A 12170-nucleotide genomic window follows, 5' to 3' on the forward strand; every position below is an offset into this window, starting at 1 on the left:
ATCCGAGAAATTGCTACAATATTAGGAGTGGCAAAATCTACAGTTTGGTACATCCTGAGAAAGAAAGAAAGCACTGGTGAACTCATCAATGCAAAAAGACCTGGATGCCCACAGAAGACAGCAGTGGTGGATGATCGCAGAATAATTTCCATGGTGAAGAGAAACCCCTTCACAACAGCCAACCAAGTGAACAACACTCTCCAGGAGGTAGGCGTATCAATATCCAAATCTACCATAAAGAGAAGACTGCATGAAAGTAAATACAAAGGGTTCACTGCATGGTGCAAGACACTCATAAGCCTCAAGAATAAAAAGGCTAGATTGGACTTTGCTAAAAAACATCTAAAAAAGCCAGCACAGTTCTGGAAGAACATTCTTTGGACAGATGAAACCAAGATCAACCTCGACCAGAATGATGGAAAGAAAAAAGTATGGCGAAGGCGTGGTACAGCTCATGATCCAAAGCATACCACATCATCTGTAAAACACGGTGGAGGCAGTGTGATGGCTTGGGCATGCATGGCTGTCAGTGGCACTGGGTCACTAGTGTTTATTGATGATGTGACACAGGACAGAAGCAGCCGGATGAATTCTGAGGTATTCAGAGACATACTGTGTGCTCAAATCCAGCCAAATGCAGCCAAACTGATTGGTCGGCGTTTCATAATACAGATGGACAATGACCCAAAACATAAAGCCAAAGCAACCCAGGAGTTTATTAAAGCAAAGAGGTGGAATATTCTTGAATGGCCAAGTCAGTCACCTGATCTCAACCCAATTGAGCATGCATTTCACTTGTTAAAGACTAAACTTCAGACAGAAAGGCCCACAAACAAACAGCATAAACTGAAAACCGCTACAGTAAAGGCCTGGCAGAGCATTAAAAAGGAGGAAACCCAGCGTCTGGTGATGTCCATGAGTTCAAGACTTCAGGCAGTCATTGCCAACAAAGGGTTTTCAACCAAGTATTAGAAATGAACATTTTATTTACAATTATTTAATTTGTCCAATTACTTTTGAGCCCCTGAAATGAAGGGATTGTGTTTAAAAAATGCTTTAGTTCCTCACATTTGTATGCAATCATTTTGTTCAACCCACTGAATTAAAGCTGAAGGTCTGAACTTCAACTGCATCTGAATTGTTTTGTTCAAAATTCATTGTGGTAATGTACAGAACCAAAATTAAAAAATGTTGTCTCTGTCCAAATATTTATGGACCTAACTGTATCTGCCCATCCGTCTATCCATCCATTTAACCATACTGTTCAGTTTTAATATTCAATACTCTGTGTCTCTCCTCTCTATACAATACAAGTCAAAAGTTTGGACACCTTCTAATTCAGTGTTTTTTCTTTATTTTCATTAAGTAAAAGACACATCATGTCTTAAAGTAACGATGGATGTAATTTCTTTTTACTTAGTTGAGCGGTTCTTGACATAATATGGATTACTATATATATATATATATATATATATATATATATATATATATATATCTTATCTAGAGTGTTTTATACTGTTTATATTGTTTATTTCAGTTATTCTGTTTTTATTTATTGCATTGCCTGTTTGCACCGTGGGTCAGAGAGGACTGAAATTTCATCTGTGCTGTATGTCGAGCATGTATAGCATATTTGACAATAAACTTGACTACTACAGTTGTGGAATAATAATTTTTATTATTTACTGTTCAAGCTCAAAAACATTAAGAATGCAAGAAATTGCACTAATTAACTTTTGACGAGACGCACCTGTGAATTAAAAAGCATTCCAGGTGACGACCTCATGAAGCTGGTTAAGATAATGCCAATAGTGTGCAAAGTTTCATCAAGGTAAATGGTGGTTCCTCTGAAGAATCTATTTCCGTATACGTTCCATATATGTTATTTCAGAGTTTTGATGTCTTCAGTGTCTTTCAACAATGTCGAAAATGGTCAAAAAACAAAACCCAAAAACTGTGAATGACTAGCTGTATCCAAACTGTCTGTATGTATGTAGATGTGTGTTGCTTTGCCACAATTCACAATTAAACACACAATTTCATTGAGCTGGAAACACGTATTAAAATGTCAAGTGTTAGTTTATAACACTGCCTAAAATATCAATATTCAATAAAGCAAATTCTGGATACAGAAATATTGTGACTTTCCATTAAAAAGGTGTTTAATTATATTATTGAAATGTATTATCCTTAATCCCTTTTAATAACAGAACTGATATTATTTTATCAGAAATACATTTTTGGTAGTATTAGTGTTGTATTAGAGATTTTATCCACTCTGGTGTTGGAACCGTCCTCATGTGTGTTTTACTCGCAGTTCGTATGCAGGCAGTTCTTAGGAGGTGGAGAGAGAAACACAGTGAGGTGAGAGAAGAGAGGCTGTCTATGGAGAAAGCCTGCAAATGTCACCGCCGTATCCTTCTCAAAAAATGTCTCAGGGCCTGGATCTTGAATAATTACCGACAAAAACACTATCAGGTGCCTATCAGCACATTTACCACCCTGTATTAGACTCCAATACTCATCCTTATTTTCCTGATAGATTTATGTTGAATGTATCTATATGTATTAGGTCATGAAAAACAGAAGTACTGAGCTACACAGATTAAGAGTGTGTCAGCATTTTTTTATCCTCTGGAAAGCACAGGTGAGTACATTCATTGTTTTGTCCTATAGACACCTCCAAGTTTGTGTTTCATACATTATATAGAGCATTATTGTGTTTTAGGGTCAAAAAGAAAAATAAAGCAAAATAAATATCAAATGTGTAACACTCAAAGATATTCCACAGAATACTTTGTCCTTAAGGACAAAACTTTTAATAAGACTATAAACTTTATAAAAAGGTTTATAAAACTTCTGGAATTGTAATACAGCTATCTTTACGGGAACTTATGCATTCAGTATAAACAGACAAAGTATGAGTTGTAACTATAGCAGCAAAAGATTTCAAAATAAAATAACTGAATTTTGTGAAGGTATATGATCCTCACAGTGTGATTTTGTCCTCTTTTGTCTTTTACCCATGTATTTATATATGCCACAGCTACAGAGCAGAAGAAGAGAGGCAGAGCTAACAGAGATAGCCCTTTGGCACTGGTCCCTGAACCTGCAAGCCAAGGTAACACCTGAACAACAACTACTTTGCCTGAACATTTAACTTCTTAACAATTATAGGATTCAGTTGTGTGTGTGTATGTATGTTGATGACTTCAGGTGCTCTGTGCGTGGAGATACTGGGTTACTGAGTGTCAAAGAAAAAAGAGGCGTCTTGCAGCAGCAGCTCAATTCTACAGAGATGAACTGCTACAAGAAGGCGTTAGCCACATCCTTACATACACAACACATATGAGTGCATTCTCCACAAACATGGCTCTCCACAGCCATGAACAGGTATGTGTTCATGTGTTTGGAATAGGGACATGGCTTCTGCACAGCTTTAATATTGTTATGACGAGGTTTTGATGCGTTGCTTAACTGCTTATTCAAACACTGATGCGCATCCTTAATGTCAGTACATTTTGAAAAGAATATGTGTATGTTTAAAATTTTATGGCATAGAATTCACGGCAGCTGCAGGCTGTGGTAAGGCGCTGTGCCTTCAGATGGAAGCAGCGGGCGTTGTGCAAGCCTTCCAGAGTCAGCGAGACAAATAAAAATGACAGAGCCCCTAAAACAAAAAAGACTGTATCCTTCTCCTTGCCTGAAGACCACAACCACACCTACCAACCAATCAGGAGCCCAGCCACAGAGCAGAGGGCAGGAGATTCCACAGTAAACAAACTGTAAGTAAAAACCCGAAGAACAAGTAACTGAATTACATAGATGAATTATATAAGTAGATAGATGAAGGTTACATTGATTACATCATGCTTGATTTACTTGCCAGGGTGGGTAACTGTACACAGGCCTGGTATTTAACAGTTATTCCACAAAATCGAGTCTTATATGAGCTGATAGCCGACGAGGCGCATGGCACCGAGTTGGCTATAAACCATGTCTGATGAGATTGAGTGGAATAACTGTTTTATTCTATCCACGTTTACTGGATTTTAAGAAACGAAGCATTTTTATTTTTTGCAAATTCGATAAATAAAAACTTTATACAAAACATCCGACAAAATCATTTCTGCTTAGAATGTAAACAAACCAGCAAAATGACAGTAGCAATTTGTGAAAATACTGTAATAATAATAATTAGTGAAAAAAAGATACATTCTTACAATCAATTATTTTTTTCGCGGTCCGGTTTCCATCAAATCCCGCGCTCTGATTGGCTGGCGAGCAGGTCCATATCCTACGGTATGGACCCCAGATACGGACCTCTGGTGACTCGCTCGTTCACAACAACAACAAACATAGTAGCAATTTTTGTCAACCTTTATTTTTGCATTTCTCAAGAGAATAGACTTAATTTTGCATCATGGATCGCGATAATGACAGTGTTCACAGTGAAAGCGAGTTTTATTACCCTGAGGAAGAAGAAATAAAAGAAAACATTTCAGAAGAAAGCTAAAAGCCTGTAACTGTTGCTAACGCCGAGCAAAAACATGGCTGAATCCTGAATGACTCCTATTTGTATAAATAGGGGACTACATAGGTGGCAAAATGTAGTTTTTTTCCTGCCATGGAAGTGCACTTGTATACCGAGGAGGAAGCCATTTGCATTACAGCCGTGAATGAGGATTCAAAATGGCGGCTCAGCTCGGCTTGGTTTTCCCTTTCGGGCGCTCTCGTTTTCTGTTAGAATTTGGTAAAGAAAAAATAAATATATTATTTACCAGCTTAAGGTCAGTCCATATGGTGAAATACCGTGACCTCGGCCTTGAATACTGACCTCGGCCTTTCAAGACCTCGATCATGGTATTTCCAGGGATGCAAACAGCGCGCCTTTTGGCGGATGCCGCCTTTTTCACGGCTGAATCGCGCAGATCCGAATTTTTTTTTAGGGGGGGCGTTGGAGTGTCTGATTATAATTTCAAAGTAAATTCTGTATTAAAATTACTAAATAAGCAAATCCGTTACAGTCCATGAAACAGGAAGTATAAGGATGAGAAAAAAGTTTAAATCGGGAAGCTGCGCACATTTGCGCAGTCCTGCCGCTCAGGCTGCACAAACGTGCGCACCTTCCCGATTTAAACTGTTTTTTTCTCATCCTTATACTTCCTGTTTCATGGACTGTAACGGATTTGCTTATTTAGTAATTTTAATACAGAATTTACTTTGAAATTATAATCAGACACTCCAACGCCCCCCCTAAAAAAAAAATTCGGATCTGCGCGATTCAGCCGTGAAAAAGGCGGCATCCGCCAAAAGGCGCGCTGTTTGCATCCCTGTATTTCACGATACGGACCTACTAGCTGGTAAATAACATGTATGTATTTTTATTCCATATTTTGTTGCTTTTTTATTTTTTGGGGGGTTTTGTTTTCGAATAGAGCTTTTATTTCATCCTTGGTTGGTTCAGCAACACGCTCTGCCATTTTGTTTTTCTGTACTCACGATATATGAGCTAATAGCCTCGTAGTAGAGTAGCCAATCAGAGCATGCGGTTGCTCATATCCAGTGAATGTGGATAGAATAACGTGATATCGGTGAACAGCTATCATTAGTTATATACTAGTGTTTTTTATATTTTATATATAGTTGTTGTTTTGTAAGCAGCAACCAGCAGTGAGTAAAATAATGAGTCCATATAACAAAGGCCAATCTTATGACCTCTCTGATAACAAATGATGTATTGTTCCACCTTATGATGGTCTTATTAAACCTGCAGGCTGTTGACTCGAGCATCTAGGACTCAACCACGAAGGCCTGATGATTTATTTCACTCCCCAGCCAAAGAACTGCTATGGAACCTAAGGCCTAGCAAACAAAGTCAGACAGACAGTAATCACAAAGCAACACGCCCTGGGAGGTACAGTTTCCCACACGATAATCACAAGCTAGCGCAGATTAGAAGGTAATGCTATAACTATATACACTGTAAGTCAAAAGACTTGGACATAACTACTTATAATGAAGAAATTACCACAGTGAAATAGCATGGAGTTGTACAGGGACCAAGAAAAGGGTAAAACAAATCAAAAGTATTTGACATTATAAATTCTTAACAGTATTCCTGATGAAACTTGACACACATTTTTGCATCTTCTCAACCAGCATCATCCAGGAGACTTTTCCCCATAGGGGCGGAATCAAATTAACTTTAAGTAAAAAAACTATTAAGACGCGTTTAAAAATACATATACTTGCCAAAATGGTGTGACTAAAGTTTAGTCATAAATGATTTAAAAGCTCATAAAATAATGATGAATGATTAATATTGTTATACTTTGGCTTAGAATAATTTTCTCAGTTAAGACAATACATGATGTTTATATAAATGTTTTAACCATCATGCATTTTCATGGGTGGCACGGTGGTGTAGTGGTTAGCGCTGTCGCCTCACAGCAAGAAGGTCCGGGTTCGAGCCCCGTGGCCGGCGAGGGCCTTTCTGTGCGGAGTTTGCATGTTCTCCCCGTGTCCGCTTGGGTTTCCTCCGGGTGCTCCGGTTTCCCCCACAGTCCAAAGACATGCAGGTTAGGTTAACTGGTGACTCTAAATTGACCGTAGGTGTGAATGTGAGTGTGAATGGTTGTGCGTCTATGTGTCAGCCCTGTGATGACCTGGCGACTTGTCCAGGGTGTACCCCGCCTTTCGCCCGTAGTCAGCTGGGATAGGCTCCAGCTTGCCTGCAACCCTGTAGAACAGGATAAAATGGCTAGAGATAATGAGATGAGATGCATTTTCATGGCATAAAGAGAGGGTTTCTCCAGGACAAATATTGAGGGGTATCAGGGCAGGTCCCACCCCATTTTACATTACATTTAATGTACAGTTGTAAACAAGATCACGATTTTCAGTTTGGCAGAAGTTTTGGCTTGTGAATTGGTGGACCCATGTTGTCCACTATATCATTGTGTCATGCATATAAAACAGTTATGTTAAAACATTTCCAAGTACCAATCATCAAATCATGAATATTTATAACACTGCCAGATTGTGATATTACAACATCCCTTACATTCCTTTATGTAATCGCTTTGTTGTCTTGTTTGCAGTGCTCAGACTGACACTGGATCCAAATCAACTTCAGCATCTGTTCCAGTGCCTTGTCCGTCCCACTCTGTTTCACTTCCATTCACCCAGCCTCAGCCCTCTGGACTTTCTCTGTCCACTTCGCTGCAGCCTCCAGTCCTGGCCTTCAGGTCTGCTTCGACAGGAAACTCCACCATACAGATTAGTGCTGGGAACCAAGAGCTACTGCTTCCTCCTTCTTCATTTACTGCATCTAAATCACTGTTCAAGGTGAATATTGCAGGCAGTTTTACATTTTCATGGATGGACCATGCCTGCTTTCATGGTTTAATCATTTTTCAAAGTAACAATGCTCTCTGTTTCTTCAGCTTTTTCACTTTCTAGCTTTTATTTACCTTTTCGTTGTTTCTTTAACATGTCTCTTTTCTCTGACATGTGAAGCAGACAAGTTCCAGACATAAGGATCCCTCACTCCTCTCCCCTCAAGATTTCATCCAACCTAAGCTACCTCACCAAAGTAAACAATACACACACACTTCACCTATGGATAACATAGTTCCAGTCAATAGTATTAGCAGTGGTAGTCGTAAAAAGTTAGATAAACCATATATTTCAGTAACATCAATTTGGATCTGACTGCAAAAAGATACATTATCTAAAAAATGTCTTGTCTATACATTTGTATTTCATAGTAGTACCACATTACTGCATGACACATGTAATCACATAAGTACAGTGTCTTGCAAAAGTATTCATCCCCCTTGGTGTTTGTCCTGTTTTGTTGCATTATAAGCTGGAATTAAAATGGATTTTTTGGGGGGTTAGCACCATTTGATTTACACAACATGCCTACCAATTTAAAGGTGAAAATTGTTGTTTTATTGTGACACAAACAATAATTAAGATGAAAAAACAGAAATCTGGAGTGTGCAGAGGTATTTATCCCCCCCCAAAGTCAATACTTTGTAGAGCCACTTTTTGCTGCAATTACAGCTGCAAGTCTCTTGGGGTATGTCTCTATTAGCTTAGCACATCTAGCCACTGGGATTTTTGCCCATTCCTCAAGGCAAAACTGCTCCAGCTCCTTCAAGTTAGATGGGTTGTGTTGGTGTACAGCAATCTTCAAATTATGCCACAGAGTCTCAATTGAAGGTCTGGGCTTTGATTAGGCCATTCCAAGACATTTAAATGTTTCCTTTTAAACCACTCCAGTATAGCTTTAGCAGTATGTTTCGGGTCATTGTCCTGCTGTACCGTGAACCTTCATCCCAGTCTCGAACCTCTGGCTGACTCAAACAGGTTTTCCTCCAGGATTGCCCTGTATTTAGTGTCGTCCATCTTTCCTTCAGTCCTGACCAGTTTTCCTGTCCCTGCAGATGAAAAGCATCCCCACAGCATGATGCTGCCACCACCATGCTTCATTGTAGTAATGGTGTTCTCAGGGTGTTGGGTTTGTACCACACATGGCGTTTCCCATGATGGCCAGGAAGATCAATTTTAGTCTCATTTGACGAGAGAATCTTCTTCCATGTGTTTGGGGAGTCTGCCACATGCTGTTGGGCAAACTCCAAACGTGTTTTCTTAAGCTATGACTTTTTTTCTGGCCACTCTTCCATAAAGCCCCACTCTGTGGAGTGTACGGCTTAAAATGGTCCGATGGACAGATACTTCCATCTCCGCTGTGGATCTTTGCAGCTCCTTCAGTGTTTTCTTTGGTGTCTTTGTTGCATCTCTGATTAATGCCCTCCTTGCCTGTTCTGTGAGTTTTGGTGGGCGGCCTTCTCTTGTCAGGTTTGTAGTGGTGCCATATTCTTTCCATTTTGCTATAATGGATTTAATGGTGTTTGGTGGGATATTCAAAGTTTTGGATCATTTTTTTTTTTTTATAACCCAACCCTGATCTCTACTTCACAACTTTGTCTCTGACTTGTTTGGAGGCTCCTCGGTTCTCATGTTGCTTGCTTAGTAGTGTTGCAGAGTCAGGGTCCTTCCAGAACAGGTTGATTTATACAGACATCATGTGACAGGTCATGTGACACTTTGATTGTACACAGGTGGATCTTAATCAACTAATTATGTGACTGTAGCAACTCGGATGGGTGGGTGGAGCACAGAAGGACAGCAGGCCAGAACTGAGTTCACAAACACATTTATTAAAGCTTTTCCGCCTTAACTATACTTTGAACCACATATGCACACACGCCACAAACACACGTGTTCTGGTCGGGAGAGACCCCGCTCTGCTCTCGCTCTCTTCCTTAAATAGGGTGCGACTCCTGGGAAGACACACAAACACAGGTTAATTCACATCAGGTGTAGTGATTCTGCCACTTACCTTCCCTGACTCCGTCCTCTGGTCACAGACCGACGCTTGACCACGCCCCCACTGCCACATACCCCCACCGCCCGATTCAGGCCGGGCAGCCGTCTGGCCCGCAGCCGACCCCCCCCCCCCCCCCCCCCCCCCGACAGGAGAGGAAGTCCGCCACGACCATCTGCGCCCCCGGCCTGTGGACCACCTTGAAGTTAAAGGGTTGGAGTGCCAGATACCAACGGGTGATCCGCGCGTTGGCATCCTTCATGCGGTGGAGCCATTGGAGGGGCACGTGGTCCGAACAGAGGGTGAAAGGGTGTCCCAGCAGGTAGTAACGGAGGGCGAGGACCGCCCACTTGATGGCCAGGCACTCCTTCTCTATGGTGCTGTAGCGCCCCTCACGCACCGACAGCTTCCGACTTATATACAGCACTGGGCAATCCTCCCCCTCCACCTCCTGGGACAAAACAGCCCCCAGCCCTCTGTCCGACGCGTCCGTCTGCAATATAAAAGGGAGAGAAAAGTCAGGTGAGTGTAACAGTGGCCCCCCACACAGTGCAGCCTTTACCTCAGAAAAAGCCCACTGGCACTGCTCCGTCCACTGGACCAGATCTGGTGCCCCCTTTTTAGTGAGATCAGTCAGCGGGCTGGTGACGTCCGAATAATTAGGTATAAACCTACGATAATAGCCAGCCAGCCCCAGGAACTGTCTCACCCCCTTTTTGGTCTTGGGCCTCGGGCAGGCCGCAATTGCCGCTGTCTTGTTAATTTGGGGACGCACCTGCCCGTTGTCCAAGTGGAAGCCCAGATACCGTACTTCCACCCGCCCAATCGCACACTTCTTTGGGTTGGCTGTGAGGCCCACCCGCCTCAGCGACCTAAGGACGGCCCTCAGATGTTGGAGGTGCCTCGGCCAGTCATTACTATAGATGATGATATCGTCGAGATAGGCGGCCGCATAGGCAGCGTGGGGGCGAAGGACCCTATCCATCAGCAGCTGAAACGTAGCGGGCGCCCCAAACAGCCCAAAAGGAAGTGTGACAAACTGGTGTAAGCCGAACGGTGTGGAAAAGGCCATTTTTTCTCGGGATAATGGAGTCAAGGGGATCTGCCAATAACCCTTTGTTAAATCCAGTGTCGAGTAAAAGCAAGCCGTGCCTAGTCGATCGAGCAACTCATCAATATGAGGCATTGGGTACACGTTGAATTTAGACACCGCGTTGACCTTCCTATAGTCGACACAGAACCGGACCGACCTGTCAGCCTTGGGAACCAAGACCACCGGGCTGCTCCAGCCACTGTGGGACTCCTCGACGATGCCCATCTCGAGCATGGTCTCGAGTTCTTCCTGAACCACCTTTTTCTTGTGTTCGGGCAGTCTGTAAGGGCGGTTGCGCACTACCACCCCCGGGGGCGTCTCAATGTGGTGTTCTATGAGGTGGGTGCGGCCGGGCAGGGGCGAGAACACGTCAGAAAATTCTGTTTGCAACCGGGCGACCTCCGCGAGCTGGGTCGGTGAGAGGTGGGCTCCACAGGGGACCGGAGCGGTGGGTGATGCCAATTTTCCCTTTTGAACCTCCGGCCCCAGCTCCGCCTTCTCAGGAACCACCAACACCAGCGCCACGGGGACCTCCTCGCTCCAACGTTTTAACAGATTGAGGTGGTATACCTGTAACGCCCCACCCCTGTCCGTTCACCTCACCTCATAGTCGACGTCCCCGACTCGCCGTGTGACCTCAAAGGGTCCTTGCCACCTGGCGATTAATTTAGAGCTCGACGTGGGCAACAGTACAAGTACTTTATCTCCCGGTGCGAACTCCCTGATGCGCGTACCCTTGTTGTACAGGCGGGTTTGTCGTTCTTGGGCCTGCCGCAAATTCTCCTGGGTTAGGTGGGCGAGTGTGTGGAGTTTTGCGCGCAGGTCAATAACGTATTGGATTTCATTTTTACTTTGTGAAGGTCCTTCCTCCCAATTTTCCCGCAGCACATCTAGAATGCCGCGCGGCTTATGCCCATATAATAATTCAAATGGGGAGAACCCCATGGAGGCTTGTGGGACCTCTCACACTGAAAACAACAAGGGTTCGAGCCACTTATCCCAGTTACGTGCGTCCTCACTTATGAATTTTTTAATTATATTTTTGAGGGTGCGATTGAACCGTTCAACTAAACTGTCCGTTTGTGGGTGATACACGCTGGTGCGGATCGGCTTAATACCCAACAACCTATACAGTTCCTTTAGTGTACGTGACATAAACGTGGTGCCTTGATCAGTCAGAATCTCTTTCGGGATTCCAACTCGGGAGATAACGCGGAACAGCACCTCCGCAATACTGCGTGCTGAGATATTGCGAAGCGGCACTGCTTCCGGGTATCGCGTTGCATAGTCCACCAGAACTAATATAAAGCGGTACCCTCGTGCTGACCGATCTAATGGCCTGACGAGATCCATCCCAATTCTTTCGAACGGGGTCTTGATTAATGGTAGAGGGCGCAAAGGCGCTTTTGGAATGGCCGCTGGATTTACTAACTGGTATTCGCGGCATGCCGTACACCACCTACGGACATCGCCGTGAATCCCTCGCCAATAGAACCAGGCCATTATTCGGGCTAGTGTTTTATCCTGCCCTAAGTGTCCAGCCATGGGATTAAAGTGAGCCGCCTGGAATACCAATTCCTGGCGGCTTTTTGGAATCAAAAGCTGCGTGACTTGCTCTTTAGTTTGAGTGTCCTGCGTCACTCGGTATAATCTATCCTTCATAATCGCGAAGTAGGG

At 43.2% G+C, this 12170-nt stretch overlaps 1 protein-coding gene across 7 annotated transcripts in view; it reads left to right on the forward strand.

The window, feature by feature from the left end:
* The window catches only part of sfi1 (SFI1 centrin binding protein), a 46966-nt gene that overhangs the window by 28147 nt on the left and 6649 nt on the right, over positions 1 to 12170 (forward strand). For 5 of the 7 annotated variants that reach the window (XR_009654567.1, XM_060919613.1, XM_060919616.1 and 2 more), the window contains 8 exons: positions 2318 to 2478; positions 2573 to 2647; positions 3047 to 3121; positions 3217 to 3393; positions 3562 to 3785; positions 5777 to 5917; positions 7104 to 7350; positions 7522 to 7597. Coding sequence is in view for 6 of the 7 variants with exons in the window: in XM_060919613.1 (XP_060775596.1) it covers positions 2318 to 2478; positions 2573 to 2647; positions 3047 to 3121; positions 3217 to 3393; positions 3562 to 3785; positions 5777 to 5917; positions 7104 to 7350; positions 7522 to 7597 (1176 nt within the window). In the remaining variant the exon portion in view is untranslated. The remainder of the gene's footprint in view (positions 1 to 2317; positions 2479 to 2572; positions 2648 to 3046; positions 3122 to 3216; positions 3394 to 3561; positions 3786 to 5776; positions 5918 to 7103; positions 7351 to 7521; positions 7598 to 12170) is intronic. The other 2 variants (XM_060919615.1, XM_060919617.1) reach the window with 1 other exon arrangement.

Source organism: Neoarius graeffei, chromosome 4 (genome assembly GCF_027579695.1).
Source record: "Neoarius graeffei isolate fNeoGra1 chromosome 4, fNeoGra1.pri, whole genome shotgun sequence".
Classification (NCBI taxonomy): Eukaryota; Metazoa; Chordata; class Actinopteri; order Siluriformes; family Ariidae; genus Neoarius; species Neoarius graeffei.